Below are 23,636 nucleotides of genomic sequence, written 5' to 3'. Positions count from 1 at the left end.
ATTTCAGTTCCACACACAAGAGACTAGTAACGGACAGTGATGTAAAGTTTCTCAGTGAACTATGTCGCTACAGGAAATGCATTGCGGTTCATATTTTCACACCATCAGTACTGCAAAGGCAGATAGCATTTTTTACCACAGCAGTCGCCCTTATAATGACAGTTTCCGTTTTTGTTTTTTGTTTTTTTTAAGGCATTGGCTGATTTCCCCCGTTTGCTCATTTTTTATCTCAATACAATTGGATTAATCAGTGAGACATTCAAATATAGTTGCTCATCAGTGCTTGGACAGTTTTCTTGACTAGTTCCATAAAGTTATTTTTCCTTAGTAGCCTATATGAGTTCTTAAATCACTGGTGAGTAATGACCATAGGTAATGACGTCTAATCAGTCCATCTTATTTGGGACACACCGGAAATAAAACTGTCTAGACTCTCTCGCTCACTAATCATTGAACAGCAATAAAACCGAGTTGAACTGTACATTAAAAAAAGTAAACAAATGAGCTCTCTGTCTGTGAAACCTTGAGCAAAAGTAGACTGGCTCTATCAATAATCATTACATTTGAGATGATACGACCATAATCATTCAGATTTGAGAAAAACTAAACATTGTAGGCTATTACGAGACAGAGAACATTCTAACGTTTTTACAGTCTATTGTTCTAACACGGTATTAAATGCGGGATCACTCAAGGCGTTTCGCATAGCATCCAGTAAAATAAGCATCCATTTTTTGCTCGAGGTGGGAAAAGTCTGTAACTGAACAGACAAAATGAGCCAGTGTAAACCGAGTTATGAGCTTCATGAAAGAATCTTATCTGTGAAATTAGATACAATGTAAGTTACAGCTTCCAACATAAACGATAAAATATTGTCGTTGTTTGTAGCATTTGTTTGGAAAACGCTCGAGACAGCGCACATATAAAGACCACCGCGTAATATTCTTAATAATAGACTAATTATTGCTTTTTTTATAGGTAACGTTAGACTATGCGCGGCAGCTTTCAAAATAAATTAAAAAAGATTTCTGTTTGTTGTGAGGAAACCGCTTATAAGTACTCTAAATACATTTGTTTCGGTCCACTTGGAGACTGATTCAACCCCTCTAGGAAAATGGCTCGTATACAAAACACTTGTCCATCGTCTGTGTCCTGCAGAAAGTCGCTGAATGAATCTTTTTGTGAGTTGATTCAAAAGACTCGAATCACTTAGATGAATCATTTGAATCGGAATCTTCTCCACAGTTTGGTCGCAGCGAGTGTGGATGGAGTGTTAAAGCATTATCATTATTTCCTGTGGGCGGAGAAAGGGAGAGGCTGCCACTGCAAACCCAACCCATCTCACAGTGAGTCAACCGAACACACATTACCCCCCATCCGGACCGAGGACACGCCGAGTGTGGAAGGGCGAGCTGGACTCTCTGCCCACATTTAGTCTTTTATTTCCCTCAATATCCATGATTTATTTGTTGTAGGCAAAGGAATTAAGTATTTTAGTACTTTGCATCCAGCTGTTGATTCAAAGTGCCCCACGGAAACCAAGACGCCACGGACGTTACGGGCAACTGGACCAAACGCTGTCGGAGGGTTATTTCCATAACAAATGTGGTTTTAAAAGAGCGTGTGAAAGATTGAAGAATCGCCGGGGAACACGTGTTAAGGTAAGGGTCATCAAAATACTTTTTCAAAGAACTTTGGTTTAGGGCCGTTTGTTGAACGGGGTACTTGTAACTGCCTTTAGATAGCCTAACAATGAGCTTCAGGGTTCGATCTGGAAAAGGATCTTTGGGTCACGAACTTTGGGTGGGGATCCTGTCCCATCCATTTCACTTCAAAGGACAGACGTGGATCTGCCCCAAACGTGTTTCACAGATCATATGCAAACAATGTCCCCTCAGGCTGTATTTCCAAGACGTCTGTTATCTTTGATCTATTTGTTGCGTCTTATGTGTGTCGCCAACATCTGTTGTAAGTCATCTCCAGGTCCAAGCCTGAGAGAATCGCGTCGGGTCCGAGGGGGGCTGTGGGGGTTAACTTCCCAATAAACAATGCTTTATTTGGTAACGTTAGTTGCTTGTGTAAATATGCCTCGCTGGAAGTCGAAATGATGTGGCCGTTTTTGCGTGAGTCATGGTCCCCTTTAGGACATGCTGAACACATTAGACCACCTATGATCTGGCGGATGGGAACACATTAAAGAATCATATAATTGAGTTTCATAGCGCATCGGCTGGGAGAAGTTTGGCATTCTTACAGCACCAGAAATAAATATGACTGCGGTTATGTGATGAAAAGTATCATGCTCGTCCATTGTGATGTTTTAGGAGAAACTGAATCATGGCATTATAGCAATGGGCAGATCTGTGGAATGCTAACGGGCCAATTTTACAAGGAAAGATCCCACAGCGGATCTCCATTAACTCTCACATCCAACCCAACATATTTGGGTCACGTGATCGCGTGGAAGAATGTTGTATTTTTTGCCGGATGTCTTAAAGTTGCATTCACACAGTAATTTTTCTCTCTCTAAAATGTTTCCCATATAAAATAAATGAAGAGTGCTTTTGATGTATATTTTAAAGTTATGTTCACTTACATTAAATCAAGATTCCAGCCTAATAAAAGCTGCTTTATTGTGCTTAGAGCGGGTCGCCTCAACGGGGCAACGTCACGTGACCAGTTAAATTTATTTTGCTCTTTAATTAATCTTGGCTAACTGTAAATAGCACATTCCTGCTGTGGCATTGGTAACTGAAAACTGTTTCATGATGCTGCATTGATGTCATTTTGTATAATTTACAGATGACACAAAACAGATTACTCTTAATTGTAACGTAGAAACATGCAACTGTCGACTAGCAAGCAAAATAAAAATAAATAGAGAGCACCTTTTAATTCAATTCATATTAATTTATAGCACTTTTCACAACACATAAAGCAGCTTTACAGGATAATGCATGTTTTGATGTTACAATTAAGTGTAATTATCAAGAGTAATCTGTAGTAGTCTACATGTAGGTGACTGCTAAAGTTCTGACTGTATTTTTGAACTGGTGTAGTTTTATAAAGTTTGAAATGTGTCTCTTACCTGCATTTGGAGACTTGGCTCTTTTTTCATCACACTCAACTACATCACTTTCGGCGTACGAATAGGCTACTATCGAATGAACGATCCGTGTTATGCAATTTGCATGAATAAGAGTAGCCTATAATATATATATTTTAAATCACCCATAAATTTGTTTTTACAGGGTGGAATGTCTGCTTGCATATCCTGACAGAACCTACCCTTGTAGAAAATGGTAGTCTGCCAAAAATGCTATTGTTTCTACAGCTGTTGTTGCTACAGTAAAATTGGGAATTTAGTGTCAGACTCAACAAAACAAAAAAAGTGACAAAATCCAAAGCTTAGTACACTGTTTCAAGGGAGGTCCATATTTATTATGGTTTAATAGTAACAGTAGCCTAACATCGAAGCTGTGGTTTCAATATCAGTTATTTGTAATTTGGAATGGCTAAAATAAAAAAAATACAACTAATGTAAAATGTTGTCGACATAAAAAATTTACATGGGTAGGAATTGCAGAGTACCAACTCTATACAAAGAATTATAAAAACGTGAGGGAAGACTGAATGGTAAATTTTTGTAAGATATTTTTTTTTTCCTGTGTGTTTGTACATGTGTGCGCACGTTTGTCTTGGCAGTGCTCTGTTAACAGCAATGTTTTTCACTGTGAGAGATAAGAAAGGGATTGTATCTGAATACACAGTACAAGGGGAACAGGATAAAGAGTCTGTGTTTGAATCATACAGCTTTAATGAATTAAAGACTGTTTATTTATAAGATCCACCAAGTGCTGAATGTCAGCATGAATTGAAAATGCATCTATTTTCTAAATGCATGTTATATTGTGAAAGACTTATTTATGTATGTTTCTTTCTTTTCCCCCTTTTTTAATTTTTTCCTGACCTTGTAACTTGTCAAATGTCATAACTGGATTTTCCAGTGAAAATGACACTGTTTAGTCCAATTAAAACTGCCCCTGCCACCAGCTCATTTGCCATTTCAAAATTCAGTTAACAACCGATGTCTGTCTCCCACTCTCCCTACCTTTTTCTTTTTCAATAACCTGTTATTACACTTGGATGTACGTCATAATACGGAAAAAATGTTGCTCAATCCAGAATCAAAATTTTCTGATAATTTGCTCACCCCTGTGTCATCCAAGATGTTCATGTCTGTCTTTCTTCAGTCGAAAATAAATTAAGGTTCATGAGGAAAACATTCCAGGTTTTTTCTCCATATAGTGGACTTCAACGGGGACTGGGTCTGTACTTCTGCCTATGTCACGTGTGACCTTTCCAACGTGATCACGTAATGCATGAAGAGGATGCGAATCGCAGAGCCAGTGGAAGACGAGCATTTGTGGTTAAAAAGTATATAAAGTTAAAAAAAAAATTGTGAAAATGACAGCCCTTATTCCACGGCTGGGATATTGTAGAGCCCTTTGAAGCTGCATTGAAACTGCAATTTGGACCGTCAACCCATTGGTTTCTGTTAAAGTAAACTATATAGAGAGAAATCCTGGAATGTTTTCCTCAAAAACCTTAATTTCTTTTCGACTGAAGAAAGAAAGACATGAACATCTTGGATGACATGGGTGTGAGTTAATTCTGGAGTGAACTAATCCTTTGATGTGGGTGTTCAGGGTCAGCCATTATATTTGGCATCTATATACTGTAAGCAGGCTGGCATCATGTAACCTGCCATTGCAGATATGACAATCAAAGTTCAGTGTTGGTCATAAAGGTGAGTGTAGAGACTGAGTCAGATTGTTTGATTCTGATATGTATTCTTTGCTCCAGACTGTTGCTTTGACTCACTTCCTGTCGCCTCAACTGTTATGACAAATTAACAATGAGACAAAATGGGGGCAGGGCAGCCAGGCATTGAAAACAAATTGGTCCTTATTATCTAAAGGGCCCAGAGCTAGACTTTTCTAAAAGTGCTAAGAGAGTTGCATCTGCTGTAATAGTTACAGCTTACTGTGAAGAGGAAGCGGACATTATGTTAAAATCTAGTTTAAATTTCTTCTACAGTGAACAGCATTATAAATGGATGAAGTTTGTTAAGATGTACTTTTATTTTGATGTAAGAACACCATGGCTAGAAAGTTTAAAGCAGTTTAAAAAGCTTGAAGTTTGAAAGTTTTAAGATTGAAAGAATTTTGAGTTTGAAGTAGTTTTAAAAGCTACAAACCTGAGAGTTTTAAGGATGGATGGATGGATAGATGCGCAATGAGTTACATGCAGAATGAATATATATACTTAGAGTTGGGGTTTAGAACAAAATCGTTTCTCACACACTCCTCTGTCTGCCATTGTTCTAAAAGAAAAGGCCCCACCCAAAACTCACACCATTGGTTGATCTAGAAGCTGATATGACTGGCTGATCAAATGTTCTGATAATCTTTTTATTTATGGTATATCAACATATGAATGCCCTGCTTAGGATATTTGAAATTGACACTGTACCTTTAACGTATTAGGAAGGCCTTTACTGCATTGTGACTGAGTCTGCGTCACTTTTGTGAAGGTGGAGTTTCCCCAGTCTGTCTGCCGGTCACCGTCTGAGGTAAATGATCGCCCATCACTCAGCAATGTGCGTGTGATGGAGGGGGTTGGCAGGGTGAGGCAGTTTAATTAAGGAAATGGCCGTCCTGCTGTGGAGGGTTAATGGCCACTCTGTGTGCATGTTTGTCGGGACAGTTACTTAAATAATCAAGTAGTGGATAACGAGAACAGCGATTTAAGGATTCCTGTTTAAAAGCATCATAAAGCTGAGAGACAATTTTAATGTTCCAACTGAGAGGTATACGGTTTTGCCACATCTTTGTGTTTGTATTAGTGATGCTTGAAGTCTGTATTGAATGTGATGCAATTAAAATAATAAAAAATTAGTAAAAATTAATCTTATGATCTGGTTCTTTGTAGTGAATCAAAAACAGTGTAATCTGATTCCCAAATCACAGTTCTTGAATCAAGTTCTTTTAATGAATAGTTCAAAAGACAATTCAATCAATTAATTCAAATTTAGTCAGTCAGACAAATCTGAACTGAATCAATCAGAGTGGTTATTACTGAATGAGTTGCTTTGTTTTTAATACGGACTGAAAATAATAAGTTTTCAGTCCGTTCATATTTCTCTCTTCCCATAATGTTTGTTCTATTGACATGTATTTGTGCCTCAAGTGTAATTGAAAGACCGTTTATGCTTATGCACACTTGTAATTTTATCTTATCAACTAAACAGTGCCAAGAGAATGTGTGCTTGAAGCAGAACTGTGATCTGATTGGTGTCTGGTTGATGTGGGCGGAGCTTTGGAACATTAAGTAATATCAAAGATGCTCCAGGCAGCTGAAGGAGTGTTTATCACACACACACACACACACACACACACACACACACACACACACACACACACACACACACACACACACACACACACACACACACACACTAAATTTACATCTAGAAACACCCAGACCTCAGGGCTGCATTTTCAAGGCCTTGACACACAACACAGCCTTGGGGAAGGCCGACAAGGCTGAATTGAGATCTCTGTCTCTGTCTCTCCCACACACATACTCTCTGAAGATAGTGTTACACAGAACCACTGAGAATAAAACGGCAGGCTAAAGAACCAGCTGTCTCGCAGCTCAATCTGCCTCTGCGCCAGCGAGACTTATGAATGAGGATCTGTCAAATACATGACCAATGAGTTCACTTGGAGTACATTGTGCATTAGGAGCTTATTTTTGAAATTGAGTCCACTATGATGTCACTGGGTTTGAGATAAAAGAGCTCAAATTTTTTAAAAAAAATATTGTTATTATTACTATGATGACATCTTTCAAAGACTGGTTTTCAGTGGATGCTTTAGTTCATGAACACGTGTGTTAGTGGACTTGATTGAAAGCTGATTGGTTTCTGTAAACCTACACTACAATTAAACAATTTAAGCTCAGTAGGATTTTTTTGAAGGAAATTAAATCTTTTATTTACCGTATTAAATGCGTTAAATTGATCAAAAGTGACAGTACAGACTTATACATTTTAAAGAAATGTGGTTCTTTTAAACGTTCTATCTGTCAAAGAGTACTGAAAAAATTTATTGTCGTTTCCACAAAAATATTAAGCAGCACAACGGTTTTCATCATTGATGATGATAAAAAATCAGCACATTAGAATGAGTTCTGAAGGTTCATGTGACACTGAAGACTGGAGTATTAGTAGCTTTGAAACCTGATTGGTTGATGTGTGGATATTATAAAGATATATCTCACAACAGTCAATGAATCACTCTGAAGCTCAGATGTTTCTTTAGAAGGAATAACCTGGAAATGATGCTCTGACACACCAGTGATGTGTTCAGGAAGGAACTTCCCATGCCTGAGTCAGCAGAGGAGACTGATGTTTCGCGCATTGTTTCCTTGAACACTTAAAGTGATATTTAGGGGCCAAGCCCCAAAGGGGCTGAGGCACCTATTGTATCTGTTAGTTTTCTAATTATTCAGTTTTATTTTCAGATCTGAAATGGATGCCTTTGGCCTGTATTTGTACACACAAACTCTCACTCTTTTTCTTTCTCTTCCTATTTCAGTTTCAGTGTCAAATAGTGTGCTTTAGAGAAATGTTTAGATATATGCCTCTCTCTCTCTCTCTCTCTCTCTCTCTCTCTCTCTCTCTCTCTCTCTCTCTCTCTCTCTCTCTCTCTCTCTCTCTCTCTCTCTCTCTCTCTCTCTCTCTCTCTCTCTCTCTCTCTCTCTCTCTCTCTCTCTCTCTCTCTCACACTCACACACACCTTGGATTCTTTGGTCTAAATGAACGCCACCAGTGTTCTGAAAGAAGCACTGTTTGCTTATCTTCAAGTGTTCACAGGTTGTGTGTGTGTGTGTGGATAGAGTAACTGTTAAGTCTACTGCAGTTCACTCACCCGTTTAGTCTCAACAGCAGACATTCTTCTGCTTTAAACAAAGAAATATGAGTCTTGTCACACATCTTCTGCTTCAAAACCACTGGAGTTTTGTTAGATTTGCCTCTGCTGTGTGTGTATTTCTTATGCTGGATTGTGAAAAGTATCCCACCTGTGACTGAAGTGTTTTTTAGGACACCAATAACGCTATTATTTGTTTGTACTCGCCACCATGCCTAATAAGGCCAAATCAGCATCTTTGGCACTGGTGTCTGTACATTTGATAGATTGAGGCAAACAGACGACCTCCTCTTTGTTTCATCAGCGGGGTGTTTTTTTGGAAGAGCAGATCCATCGTCTTACCAAATATGGGATTAGAGTCTCTCTCTCTTTTCCTGGATGTCTGTCCGTGCTTGTCTGGCTTCGTTCTGTGTGTTTCATTGCTCACTGTTTCAACAATAACTAGGTTTTTTACTTGCTTTGTAATATTTGACTTCTCAGTATGTGATTGTAAACCGTTAACTTAAGAGTGTTGTGGTGGGATTGTCCTTATAAAACAGTCACTTTAGATCTAAGAAAGTGTCTGCTAAATGAAGAAGAAGAATCTGTTTCTGCAGTTCTGTGCAAACTGTGTCAGAATTCTTTACTGAGATCATGCATTTGTGCTAGGAGAAACAGGAAGTGACCTTGTAACACTCGGCCTACACATTAAGTCATACATGCATTCATAGGCACACCCTTCCTCTAAGTTTTAATGTTTTCACTTCTATTGGTTTTGTCAAAAACGAAAAAGACTTCATATTTAATTAAATTGTTAATATTTATTAATTGTTGTTGTTATTACATATTAAAATATTTAATTAGAGAGTGTGTGTGTGTGTGTATATACACACACACACACACTCTAATTAAATATTTTAAAATGTATAATTTATTTTAATAATTATAATAATAAATATATATATATGTGTATATATATGTATATGTGTGTGTATATATATATATATGTGTATATATATATATATATATATATATATATATATATATATACATACATATGTATATACATACATACATATGTATATATATGTATATGTATACATATATATATATATATATATATATATATATATGTATATATATATATATATATATATACACACACACACACACACACACACACACACACACACACACACACACACTATATATATATATGTATATATGTGTGTGTATGTGTGTATATATATACACATATACATGTGTATATATATATATGTGTGTGTGTGTGTGTGTATGTGTGTGTGTGTATTAGTATTTAAAAAAATTGTATGTCAAAGAAATATAATGGAAATAAATATGTTTTCCTGGGTAATTTTGACTCTTGTTCTTGTGCTGATTTCAGATGGACGCAAGGCTGCTCCTGATTTTAGTTCTTCTTGGACTCAGCAGGGCACAACAAGGTAAGAACTTATGATTTCAAATGCATCAGATATACAGTAGGGTTCGAAAGTCTGAAGCCACTAGTGAAAATGCTTCTTTTGTGCAATTTGTCTATTTTTATTATTTATTTATTTTTTCAACCTGAGTTGTGGAATTTTCTGTAGTGAATATATTTTTTTTTTCTATCTCGGTTTTAAAATATTGATAATCTGATAATTGTTCCTTTTAATTGATCTCTGTATAATGCTATCATGAGAATTTGCTGTCAAAAGCTGGGTGTGGGTTTCAGTGCTGTTTTTGATGTTGCCCTCACCTCATGTTAATCACTGAAGTTAACAAAAAGTAAACATAAAAAGTACTTATGTTAACATGATCACCCTCTGTGAATTTTTTTTTTTGGCTGAAATACAATGTGTCAAAAAATGTTGCAAGACATGCTCCAAAATATGATTAGGTTTATTGTGAAAATCTGCGAATTGATTATTTTGTTTCTGCAACAATAAGAAAAAAATCCCTGTAAAATCCTGGAGGGCATGTTGTTTTGAGTTTCAGTGGAATCATAATACCAAATCTTAATTATTTCTTTCATTTTGTCATGTTTTGTTTTCATAAAAAAATAATAATAATAATAATAAAAAAAAAATAGCTGTTTTCCTTTAAATTAAAAAAAAAAGAAATGGGCTAAATCACTTTTTCAGTGTGGTCTCAGGCTTTCGACCTCTCTGTATCAGTATGCAATCATGCGTGTAGAAGCAGCCTGACGTTTTGAGTAATTTTTGTGGAAGCTCCTCTCACACACCAGACCAGAACCTGATCAAATTATTGCAATGCTGTCCAGGTCATCTGTTAGACATTTGCAATGATTTTCATTCCAGGAATATCTCAAATATGGCTGCACTGTGGAATCCAAGAAAAGAAAGAGAGAACTTCACAGCTTTAATTCAGACTGATAGGAAGGCGGGATATATATCATCTTTATCTAGCGATCTGCTACAGTTCTGCATGGTTTATTCTGGGAGCACTGGCCTCGTGGCTTGCATTATGTCTTTAGGGAAGGCAGTAAGGATGCCATCATTAATACAGTTCACATGACCTCCCCACAGCATATGGCCGACATCTTTGCGTCTATTTTAAAATGACAGTCTCGTGAGAGAGAATCATGTTGCGTATGGTTGACCACAGTGTTGGTTATTAAATGCTCTTTGCTTTGGATTGCCTGTGTTAGTGGTGGGAGGGAATTGCGAGTGATGATGATGGATGTTTGTGCTCTTGTGTGTGCAGATGGTAACGAATGCACCAAGGCCTCGGCCCAGTCCTGTGGCGAATGCATTCAGGCCGGAGAAAAGTGCGGCTGGTGTACAGACCAGGTGAGTTCAGGCGAAACCATTAAAGAAGGAAATGGCTGCTTTTGCAACGATGTGCATTTAAGGGGGGAAAAAACGTTATTAGGGAAACTATTTCCTGTGGTCAGATTATTTGTTTATCCAAGTCTGTAGAGGACATCCTGTGATTCTACCAACAATTCTGTGCTGAAAACCTAAACTTGTTTTTGGGAGAGCGAAGTATCCGAAGGATTCAGCGTTCTGAAATTTTTATGAGTGACATCACCTCCTGTCCCACCTTTATTCGCCTGTGGTTGATTATTACCCGGAGTTTCTTGAGTCATATCACTGGATCTTGAGCACATATTACCCTTTAGTTAGTGTTCATGAGTCAGCGTCCTGTGTAATTATGTCTGTTTCTGACATGTGGAGCGGATTATGGCAGGACAGGAAGCACCAATCATCTCACACTACATTAGAGAAACCGGAAGTGTACTATCACTAAACTGCATGTAATGCAGGGTGGGGGGTTTGAGCTTTGTAAGGAATGTGCCCCCACTTAATTGTTTCAACAGACACACTGCACATCCTCATCCTGACTAGCCCAACATGGCGACATTGGCTCAACCAATGGCTTGAGTTTGTGGCGTGAATATCTTTTTGTCTGACCTATATTTAAAAACAATATTTATAGTACTAATTTGTTATCAGCAATTCCATTTGGTGGCATTTGTGGTTCACAGTTCACCTTAATATAGCCATAGAAAGTTTTAATCACAGAGAAAAAGGTGTTCCAGTTTACGAGTTGAAAAATTCACAATGAAAATTTAGAGACTGGACATCTTGTAAGAATTTCGATTGAATATAGTGAAATTTGAAGTGTCCCTATTATGCTATTTTAAAGATTTCTAATTTTGTATTTGAGGTCTCATACAACAGGTTTACATTCATCCTAGGTCAAAAAACACTTGTATTTGGCTACACCTAACCTGCATTTTGGTCGATCGGTTCGATCGATTATGGAGACAGTCTCTTTTGTCCACTTTTAACCACTTTTGTCCTGATTTCTTCAAGGGGAGGGTCTGTCTGTGAGTAAATGTATGGGCTTTTTCAGAACTTTCAATCTAATGGTCGAAATAAGCTCACACAATTTACATATGTATGCACCGAAGACGCCAAAAAACACACGGAGAGCAGCAGCTTTCATTTCTGCACTGACAGCCGCAAGACCAGCCGAACGCTGTGAATGCGTGTTAGAAATCAGGAATGGTGAGAATATTGTGCCTGGTACATTTTTCCTCTTCAAACTTAACTTAGATCTTTAGCCGACAAAGTTTAAATCCCGCCTGTCTAGCGCGCTTCCCATAATGTTGACGCATTAGGTCAGTAGGCGGAGAGTAGGCGGTCCTTTGTGGCTTTTCGAACGCATTCGACCACACTATGAAAGCGATCTAGACTAATGTTTTTCGACTAAGTCTGGAGTTAAAAGTAACCCCAGTAACTCGGATGGCCCAGTGTGTTGTAATTGGACTACCGCTTACAGCACGTGTTTGAAACAAAACGTATCACCATATCTAAGTTTCAGCTCCGCAGGCTTCCTCAGCACTTGTATCGTGATACAAACAGTAATGATGGCATTGGTTTTACTGGATAAAAATTACAGTGTCCTCATCCTTAGGACGCGCATGCAAAGGGCGTTTTGCTTTCACAACACAGAAAACAGCATCTTCTAGAGATGTCGACAACATGAACCAAACTCTTCCAGGCCTCAGCTACATCTATAGTGTTTGAGGACTTGTGAAAGTAGTAGCCAATAAGACCATATGCTGGCATTATGCAAATGTGTTACAAACCTACGTAGGTTTGAGCAGGAATTGAGCCTGGAATTACTGATGACTCGTTTTCAGGCAGTTAACTCCATTTATTGTACACTATGATCTTTGAATACCATTTACATTCACAAACATTTATTATGTATTACACTACACGAAAGGTAAATTTCCAAAAAAGCATAATAATGAAATTGAACACATTAACAAGCAAGGATATATTGTCCCAAAAGAACGCAATCCTCTTTAAAAGTCCACTCAAAACCACTTCATCTTTTTGTAGGGTTAAGTAATACTGGTGCTTGAGCCATCTGGTCCTATTTTTGTTTGAGTGTAATCTCTCTATTTTCTTCTTTCATTTTATTCCCTCGCCTCTCTCTGCAGAGCTTTCTGAAACAGGGTGAGCAGAAATCCACACGCTGTGATGAGATTGATGCTCTGATTAAGAAGGGCTGTTCTAATGCCAGCATAGAAAATCCTCGGGGAGGCGTTACAGTCAACAAAAACAAACCTGTAACAAACCGCACAAAGGATGGAGTGAAACTGAAGCCAGACCAGATTACCCAGATTCAGCCACAGAAACTCACCCTAGACCTCCGATCAGGTACCGGTTACTCCCACCGCAACTCCTGGAACACTTAAATGATTTAGGTCATCACCTAATAAAGTTGGATGTCATGTGAAGTGATGGTCTCCTTCTAGAAGTGATCATTTCACTCCCCTGGAAAGCTTCAGTCTAATCCCATGATCTTCTCTCATTCCAACCCAGGTGAAGCTCAGACATTCTCTCTGAAATTCAAGAGGGCTGAGGATTATCCCATAGATCTCTACTACCTGATGGATCTCAGCTTCTCTATGAAAGATGATTTGGAGAATGTCAAAAACCTGGGAACCCACCTGATGAAAAAAATGCAAACAATCACATCAGACTTCAGGATTGGTAAGGAACCCCAGAGGATCCATACTGGATTTGTCTTTAATTGTATTATTGAAGTGCAATGTTAATTATGCTGCTAATTTCATAACACTTTTCCTTTTAATGTTTGTTAATGCTTCTAGGATTTGGCTCTTTTGTGGAGAAAACTGTCATGCCATACATCAGCACGACACCAGCCAAGCTGCTGAACCCCTGCACATCAGACCAGAACTGCACCAGTCCGTTCAGCTATAAAAATGTGCTGAGTTTGACTGCGAACGGATCTCAGTTTAATACCCTTGTCAGCAGACAGCAGATCTCAGGAAACCTGGACTCACCAGAGGGAGGGTTCGATGCCATCATGCAAGTGGCTGTCTGCGCGGTTTGTCATTTTTATTTGATTAACTTAATAATAAAATTATATATATTTATATTATAACTGTGATACATTTGTCAGGACTATTTGATGAATAGAAAGTTCAAAAGAACATTTATTTAAAATAGAAATCTTTTGTGACATTATAAATGTCTTTACTGTAATTTTTGGTCAAAATAATGCATCCTTGCCGATTTAAAGTATGATTTTTTTAATTAATTTTTTTAAATGGTAGTGTAAATGGTATCAGTTTCTACAAAAATATTAAGCAGCAAAAACTGTTTTCAACCTCGATAATAATAAGAAATATTTCTTGATCACCAAATCAGCATATTAAAATGATTTCTGAAGGATCATGTGACACTTGAAGACTGGAGTAATGATGCTGAAAATTCAACTTTGCCATCACAGGAACTAATTACATTTTAAAATATATTCAAATAGAAAACAGGTTTTTTAAATTGTAATATTATTTCACAGTATTACTTTTTTTACTGTATTTTCCATCAAATAAATGCAGCAATTTCAATTAAATTTTTCAATGTTTAATGTAACTAATCTAAAGTCAAACTAAAGTGAAGTAGCTTCTAACCCTTCTGACTTGTCAGATTTTGGAAATTAAGTTTATGCTTCCACTTGATTGTTTATCAGAATCAGATTGGCTGGAGGAATGTTACCCGTCTGCTTGTGTTTTCCACGGATGCTGGATTTCACTTTGCTGGAGACGGAAAACTGGGCGGCATCGTGCTTCCTAATGATGGGAAATGTCATCTGCAGAATGACATGTACACCATGAGCCATTACTATGTAAGTGTGTGTGACACCAATGTGAGTCATCACTGTTCTGTATTATCCTCCATGAATATATGAGAAGACGTCTCATTCTTTTAATCTGTTCCTTTTAGGACTATCCATCTATTGCACATCTCGTTCAAAAATTAAGCGAAAACAACATTCAGACCATTTTTGCAGTAACTGAAGAGTTCCAGCCTGTTTACCAGGTAAGAAAAGCAGTCTTTTTTGTCTACATCAATAGGCAAGTCATATCCTATAACACTCATGGAAATAAAATACTGCATGGAAAAAAACTGGATAAACTGTTTTTGTTTCATTTACAGGAGCTGAAAAACCTCATTCCAAAGTCAGCTGTGGGCACGCTAACCTCCGACTCCAACAATGTGATTGACCTCATTATTGATGCATATAATGTGAGTAGATCACAGGAACTGAGGCTAAAATTCAATTTAGTAAATTCATTTAGCTAATTTTGCTTTTTGTTTGTTTGTTTTTTTGCCAAATTTCTGTAACATTACATTTTTAATGGGGTGGGAAGCATCAAAGCATCTTGAATTGAAAATACATTGATTGAAAGACTATCCTGCATGTGTTAAAAATTATTTTAATATTTTCTTTTCTTAAATGAAATATAGATTTCTTAAATCTGTCTTTCTCAGTCTCTGTCCTCTGAGGTCATTCTGGAGAACAGCAGGCTGCCCGATGGCGTGTCCATCTCCTACATCTCCCACTGTAAGAATGGAGTGATTGAAAAAGGAGAAAATGGGAGGAAGTGCTCCAACATCTCCATTGGGGATGAGGTCAGAATAATTTCCTCCAGTTAAAAACTTAACGCAGTTGCATCTTTAATTTTTTGGCGTTTGGTACTTCCCATTGGGTACAATTCCCTAAATTCAATTATTACGCTGTTTTACATTTTTAACTTTTTTTTTTTTGTTGTGTAATGTTGCGGTTTAAGCAAGAAAATGTCTGTAAAGTTACAAAGCACAAATTCATTGACTAACTTTAGTTATTCAATTGACTTCCATATCAACATAGAATTAGAACGATTATTAAAATTTTCCAGTTGTCAAGGTTATTGTCATTGGTGTGAATGAGTCATTACAGAACATTTTTAGCTGCTATTTATCTTTAAAGAAATTAAAGTATGCACTATGCAGCAACGTGATTTAAAAACTACAAAGACTGCGAATAAAAATCAAGGCAAAATTTCAAAAATGAATATTTTGCTCACTGGTAGCTCTTCATCTTTGTGTCATAGGTGAAGTTTGAGGTAGCGATCACGGCTAAAGGTTGTCCATCTAATGGTAAGTCAGAGACGATAAAGATCAAACCGCTGGGCTTCACTGAGGAGGTGGAGATCGTCCTCAACTTCATCTGTGAATGTGAGTGTCACAAAGATGGAATCCCAAACAGCCCATCGTGTCACTTCGGCAACGGTACCCTGGAGTGTGGAGCATGCAGGTGAGTTATATACTGGCACTGATGGTATCATCCAATAAAATCCTCAACTGGCAGCACTGATATCTATCTACCTCTGCTTATATTCAGGTGCAATGATGGACGTATCGGCAGGAATTGTGAATGTAGCAAAGACGAGGTGAGAACAGAAGATCTAGACGCAAACTGCCGCATGGATAACGGCACCGACATCTGCAGCAACAATGGAGACTGCGTTTGTGGAACGTGCGAGTGCAAAAAAAGAGACAACCCAGAGGAGAGATACAGCGGAAAGTTCTGCGAGTGCGACAACTTCAACTGCGACCGATCCAACAACAAGCTCTGTGGAGGTAGGACTACGTTGTTTTTTTTTTTGTCTGTCCTGGGATACACAAAATAAAAACAACTGCTTGTTTAACTAAAACTAAAAACATTTTCGTTACTTCAAATACAATTAATGTTCACTTAAATAAATAGGGATGCACCGATATGAAAATTTTGGCCGATAATTCTTAATATTTAAAAGCCGATAAATCTAAAACCAATTTTTTTAGATTATAAAACAAAAGTCTCACCAATAAAAGCCATGGCCCAAGCACACAATTATAATGTTCTCGTTATAATTTTAAGTAGCCTATATGAAAGATTTGCGCTGCACATGTTCCACTTAACTGTATTTTTCTTTTTGAAGTGATTCAAATCATGTTTTAAGCAATTCAAAACCATCATGGCGAACAGTGCGCATCTGAAGTGTCTCAGCTGTAGGAAATATTCCATTATTTTTCGGCTTTAATATATTGGCCAAATTTTCTTATCGGACCGATAACATTAAAATTAACGTATATTGGCCGATATATTGAGCATCCATAGAGATTAAGAAGGGTGACATATGTAGGGTAACAGTAAATGATAAAACAGATGACAAGTTACAAACTAAAAGTGTTTCTTTATCTTTTCAGGTCACGGTCGTTGTGATTGCCGCAAGTGTATTTGTGACGCTAACTACACCGGTAGTGCGTGCGACTGTTCTCTGGACACCTCCACCTGTCTGGCCAGTAACAAACAGATCTGTAACGGCCGGGGCACCTGCGAGTGTGGCGTGTGTAAATGTACAGACTCAAAGTTTCAGGGTCAGACCTGTGAAATCTGCCCAACCTGCCCTGGAGTTTGTACTGAGCACAAGTAAGTAATTAACAGAACACTTGCTCAAACAAGCAGCTAGCAGCACTAAATATAATCGCCTGTGTTTTTCCTCACAGGGATTGCGTCCAGTGCCGAGCGTTTGCTACTGGTGACAAGAAAGACACGTGTAAACAAGAATGCATAGGCTTCCATCTTATAGTAGTAAAGATGAAGAATGATCTTCCTCAGCCCCACGACCAGCCATACATCAATCACTGCAAAGAGCGTGATGCTAATGACTGCTGGTTCTTCTTCTCCTACGCTACCAAGAACGACAGCACCGTTGAGGTCCACGTGGCCGAGGAACTTGGTACGTGCTGGATGAAATAAGTACCAGTAGGCCATGATTTACATTTTTTTTAACTTAACTAGTTATTTACCTTGTGTCCCATAATGCTTTGTGTCTGACAGAGTGTCCCTCTGGCCCTGACATCATCCCCATCGTAGCGGGTGTGGTCGCAGGGATTGTTCTGATTGGTTTAGCGCTTCTGCTCATCTGGAAGCTGCTCATGATTATTCACGATCGCAGAGAGTTCGCCAAGTTCGAGAAAGAGAAGATGAATGCCAAGTGGGACACGGTATGTTTCTCTAATTTACATTACGCTTCATTTTCAATTATCCATTTAAAGTTATATTCATTCAATCATATCATATGTAGCCACTTCATTGGACTAGAGAAAGCTGTAGCTGCAGCTAGGTGTAATGGGATGTTTGTTCTCATTGTGTGGGGTGTGGCCTTTCTGGCACCAGGGGAGTCCACTGCTGCCACCTGCTGGTCACTGATAGTATTGCAGTGAATGACTCCTACACAATATTGCTGCAATAGACCTTATTCACAGCAGCGCCATCTTTGATTTTTAATGGGAATGAAAGCGAGGCTGTGAGGGACAGACATGCATCTCTTCAATGGGCTGTACTGTTATTTAATGTGTTTTTGGATGGTTCAACTCATGAAACACTGGAAAAATATATTTCCAAGAGATTTTAGTAAACAAAAAACTCCCGACAATATAAGCTGTGGGAAATTGTAAGTAATCTAGGATAAAGCTTTTTACAGCGGATGCCATTGGAAACACGTCTATCCCTCACAGCCTCACTTTCATACATGTCATGGCGCTGCTCTGAATACGGTCTGAAAACACAGGAAGATGGGCTTGTGCTTTCAGAACATTTGTCTTTGGATCGGAAACTTTTCAAAATGCATATACTGTAGGTCTATTTAAAGCGTAGTGCATCAAAAAGTTTGTCAATGTTAGTACTTGTATAGTCATTTGTCTTTCATTTAGTGGTAGAATTATCAGTTGGAGGTCTTGTATATTATATTAACCCTTAAAAAATAAAAGGTTGCATATCTGTTTTATGTTTTGTATCATATTTGATACATCAGGCTTTTATGGCCCATATAATGAGAATATGGAGCTCACATTTGAGGAGGAAAAAAAAATAGTTTTGGTGCAGATGTTATTTATATGGCCAAAATTATGATGAAGTTCTAATAGCTTGCTCTAAAGCTAAATCAGTGAGATCTTTATAACTAAATAACAGACTACTTGCATAAAATGCATATACATATCCGTTGTCTTGTCATTCCATATCTCCCAATAATGCATCTTATTTTTAAATATTTAGATTATATTTAAATGCTTAGTTTTATGACCAATGCTCTGTAATTGTAATTGTGAGATGCACAAATAAATGTTCCTCAAAAGTCTGATGTATCATATTTGAGACACATAATTTGTGTATCATCCTGATGTGTATATATGTATATGAAATGAATTTTTTTTTATATATATATATATAATTTCTTCCCTAAATAATGATGTATGGATAATCAAGTAAACCTAAGTTGCTTCAGTCCATTGAATGATCATCTTCAAATATTACTAATATAAGTTATACTTATGTGTACTTTATAAAAATAATTCAAGATTTCACAGCAAAAACGCATCTGTACCACAATCTGAATGTGGACATTTTTAGAATGATACTAAAAGACATTTTATTTGCTAAAAAGTATATATAAATTAGAGGCTTTATATGGCATTGGCACTGAACTGTTCAAAACTGCCTGCTCTTCTTTTTGTTTTCTTTCTTCAGTTCTGTTTTTCTCATTCTATTCTATTGTTTTGTTTTGTTTTTCCTTTCTGCCTTTCTCTCTCTAAACCTTTTCTTCTTGTCAAATCTAGCAAGAGAACCCCATATACAAGAGCCCCATTAATAAGTTCCAGAATCCAAGTTATGGAAATAAGGGTGTCACACTCTGAGTCTGTACTCTTCTCAGCTGCTTGCATGGGCTTTTTCTTCCTCTTTCGGTCACTTTGTATAATATGGACGGCTTGTAATGTGTCATTTGCAGTTATTTAATCTAATTCACTAATTATTTGGACATGCCTTTTCCACAATGTGAATGTGTGTTATTTACTGATTTTAACTGTATGACTTTCATCTGTGGAATACACAACCTTGAACTCACAGTCTTACTGGTTTGGAACGACAAAGAAATGATGATAGAAAAATCATTTTTGGGTGAACTTTTGATGCTTAAAGGAATAGTTCACCCAAAAATAAAGATTTACTCATCTTCGTCAGAACAGATTTTGAGAAATTTGCAGTGAGTGTGCGCAGTCAGAATGAGAGCTCAAACAGTTAATAAAAAAATCAGGGGGCTGACTTTTCTTTTACTGGAGGAAGCAATATTATCGTTTATGGACTCGTATTTTGACCAGATGTGGTCTGGTTTAAAGTTAAAATGACTTCGCTGATTTTCAACCTGCTTTCTATTGTTACAATGTCAGTAGTATATGTAAATGAACAATGTTTACTCGCATTCTTTTGTCAGCAAAAGTCCACTGGTTGATGCAAAATGCCACAGATTGTGAAAACTACAGATTATACTTCCGCATTTTTGTATCCCGCCCACGGACAGTCGGGTCGACAGAGTTATTGACTGAACAGTTATTGAATAATTCTTGCACACATGTACGATACAAGCCGACACCGTGACCGTTATGACGAAAAGTTTTTTATTTGACTCTGTATCCATAGCAGACTGTTAGGAGTGGCCTTGGATGGCAACATTCTCTCTGGTTGCACCTATCTCAGTTGTTCGCCTTTCTACTGTATAGGCAGCCATGTTTTATTGAAAGCCCATTTTGCCAACAGTGAAATTCCTCTTTAATGATTGATTTGTTTCTTACAAACATGTGTCATGTGGATTACTTGTAGATTCGGTTGTATTTATGAGGATGAGTATATTTTCCTTTTCGGGTGAACTATTCCTTCAAAGAGCATAATACAAAACATTTCCAATACTAAACAAACGTTTTACATTGCTGCATATACAAAATGACTGCAAATACAGTGTTTGTGTTTGATTGTGTGCCTTTTGTAATGCTTGCTGGTGTTATTATAAAAAAAAAAAAAAATTCAACCAAAGTTTACTGTATTTGCTGTGAAGTGTCCTAACCTGGCAACTGTGTAGATTTATTCATGGTTGATCTAATGATGGTCTCTTTATGTTGGTCTCCAGGGTGAGAACCCCATTTACAAGAGTGCTGTGACGACGGTGGTCAACCCTAAATATGAGGGCAAGTAATGGACGAATCTGTCCATCTCAAGCAACACTGTATGCAGAACAATTCAAGAGGACGAAAGTGTTGAATTTCACTTTATTTTCTTTCTTTTTTGTTTTTAATCACCTTTTGGCTGTGCATTTGCCACTGTTCAGTATAATCAATTAACCTGTGTTTCTATGCATTGTTTTGGAACTGTACAGTATGTATAAACTTTTTTTTATGCAATCTTAGACCATTTCAATTTTCATCAATGTTTTTGATTTTTTGCCACAGGTCTGCCTTGTTTTGCCTGAATGTTAAAACCAGTCGTGTTGGGTTAGATGACAGGGGTTTTGTACGTAATATGTGGTCAAGTATGCATTAAGAATGTTATTCACAAAGACACAATAACCAGACCCACCTGCTTCAGTCCAGCAACTAGTTGAACATTGGAGTCAGTTTGTGTCTTATGTTGGTACAGGAAACTTTCTGAACCTGTGGATGGAGTGTCCTGTCACTGGTATAGTAGGTAGCTGTAGCGGACCACTGCTGTTTGTACACATGGTGCTTTTAATGTAGACGCATATGTCGTCTGCATAATTCTGGGAAATTTGAGTCCAGTCTATAATATTTAGGTCTATGTGACTATGGATCTGTGTGCTCACGTCGCCTTTCTTTGGTCTGCGAATCAGATGGTTTAGTGATCTTTTTATTGTGCACATTGAATCCAATAGGACAGATTAGTATCTTTTTAATTGTCACAATATAATTGACAACATTTCATCTGTCAAGTGTTTGATTTAAATGCCTTAGACTTGGCAATATCTGAGTTTGAAAGATGTTAGAGGGACATTTTCATCTTTGTCTGTGAATGGAACAATCAACTTTATTATTAATATTATTGAAAACATAAGTGTAAAGTCATATGAAAAGTTCTTCAGGTTTTAGATTTGTTTTAAGAACGAGGAAACGAAATCTCAGGTCCCGAATTTCTCTCTTTCACTGATGCCAAATATTTACGTCTACTGTGCAAGACCTATATTTTATTGTTTCTGTTAGTCTCCATAAGTGGACTTGCTTCACATCTGCTTTTGTAATTTAATTTGTCCTTTTTAACAACATCATTGTTCATAAAAGCCTATAACTGCTCAAATTATTGTTTGTAAAGATCAGTGTTATACGAAAGATTAAGTTTTTTTTTTCACGTTTTTTTTTTTTTTTTTTTTATCTTTTAAAGCTTTTAAAAGCTTGATCACGTTACACACACAATTTGCATTTTAAAGTGCCTTTTCTTTTTTTGCATCATGCCCTCCGTTTTTTGTTTCTAGGAGTTATTTATTAAAATAAAGAACCTAAAACACTGGACTGCATTGTTATCCGTGTGTGTTTGTGGGTCAGCATGGTTTATAATGGAATGCAAAGTCTTTATACACAGCCTGTCCAAAAAAAGGATTTAAATAGGAAAATGCTTAAGAGTCTATGACTGGATCATTACTGCAGTGATTATGTTTCTAGCATGTTATATGTTTGGCAACAACACTCCTAACCCTAATTGATGGAGTGTGTAGCTTTTCATTTCTAGGAAAACACATCATGGCCACATTCATCAGGCTCAAATTGTGAAGGAATGGTTGGGAAGGAGCATGGATAATCATTTTCAAACATGAACTGGCACCAGACCTTAAATTCATAGAAAGTCTTTGGTATTTGCAATAGTAGACTTTACAGAGTGCTCGACTCTTTCATTGTCAAAATTGATGCACCTCTTGACACAACTTTTGTTTCCATCAAGACGTGCTTACATTTTTGGTCAAACACAGCCAATGTGCTGTTTTCCCAATGATCTTTATTGCACAACTAATAGTGTTCTCTCGTCACTGCTAAATATCTGATTGGTTTACAGAATAAACTGCACTTTGTTTGATTTTATAGAAGTGTAGGGGTTAAAGGTTGCAATATTCAGAAAACAACTATGCAAGGCATGCATTAAATGCTAAAAAGTATGTGATAACCATGCTCTGATAAAACATTTGTGATGCATTATGAAAAATATTTTATTAAAGGGCACCTATTATGCCCCTTTTCACAAGATGTAAAATAAGTCTTTGATGTCCCCATAGTGTGTATGTGAAGTTTTAGCTCAAAATACCCAACAGATCAGCATGTTTAAATTGTCATTTTTAGGGGCTGACGTTTTAGTGTGTATCCCTTTAAATGCAAATGAGCTGCTGCTGCCGGACAGAGGGCGGAGCCTCACGAGCTCGCGCTTCAGTGTCAGGACCACAATCTCATCCCATCTCACGGAATGATAATATCAAAACCTAATCTCTCAGTAGCGTTGTTCATTTCGACCAGGAGTCCGACAAAAATTCCCCTTTAGAGCCAGAGAATATATTCTGTATGGAGATAGAACAGGTACCGTATAGTTTAATTCAATTACGGTTAAAACTTATTTTTCATCTTGCTTATCCACTAACATGCCTGTTTTAGCGGACCGGGTCCGAATGATGGCCAAAAAATTACTGATGAGTTTTATGAACTTTATTGTACATCATACAAAAGATGAAGCCTCAGTTTTACTCCAGAAAATCACTGTAAGAGCTGAATAAACAGTAAAAGAAGTGCAGATTTAAGTCTAAGTCTTTAAGTCCATAAACACTCTCTCTTTCTTTATGTTCAAACACCATGTAAAAGTAAATTTTGTATAATAGGTGCCCTTTAAATGATTTAAACACGGTATTAGGGCCCAAGCCCTGAAAGGGCGAATTAAGGCCCTATTGTTTCCGGAAGGATTTTTTTT

At 37.3% G+C, this 23,636-nt stretch overlaps 1 protein-coding gene across 2 annotated transcripts; it reads left to right on the top strand.

The window, feature by feature from the left end:
- Window positions 1-1,301: 1,301 nt before the first annotated feature.
- On the top strand, window positions 1,302-22,201 carry itgb1b (integrin, beta 1b). Of its 2 annotated transcripts, XM_081374258.1 has the most exons (17): window positions 1,303-1,661; window positions 9,382-9,439; window positions 10,701-10,786; window positions 12,955-13,174; window positions 13,340-13,510; window positions 13,630-13,868; window positions 14,514-14,669; window positions 14,768-14,863; window positions 14,981-15,070; window positions 15,317-15,457; window positions 15,919-16,121; window positions 16,209-16,447; window positions 17,057-17,279; window positions 17,357-17,589; window positions 17,691-17,857; window positions 19,469-19,546; window positions 20,812-22,201. In XM_081374258.1, the coding sequence occupies exons 2-16, from the start codon at window positions 9,382-9,384 to the stop codon at window positions 19,544-19,546; spliced, it is 2,400 nt and encodes a 799-aa protein (XP_081230384.1). In that variant the 5' UTR covers window positions 1,303-1,661; the 3' UTR covers window positions 20,812-22,201. The 2 variants fall into 2 exon arrangements, with proteins under 2 accessions (XP_081230385.1, XP_081230384.1); XM_081374259.1 differs by lacking the exon at window positions 19,469-19,546 and having other exon boundaries at window positions 1,302-1,661.
- The last annotated feature ends 1,435 nt before the right edge of the window (window positions 22,202-23,636 follow it).

Source organism: Scardinius erythrophthalmus (assembly GCF_964197995.2).
Source record: "Scardinius erythrophthalmus genome assembly, chromosome: 9".
NCBI lineage: Eukaryota > Metazoa > Chordata > Actinopteri > Cypriniformes > Leuciscidae > Scardinius > Scardinius erythrophthalmus.
The sequence above is the reverse complement of the archived record's forward strand: the minus strand, read 5'-3'. Positions and strand labels throughout refer to the sequence as shown.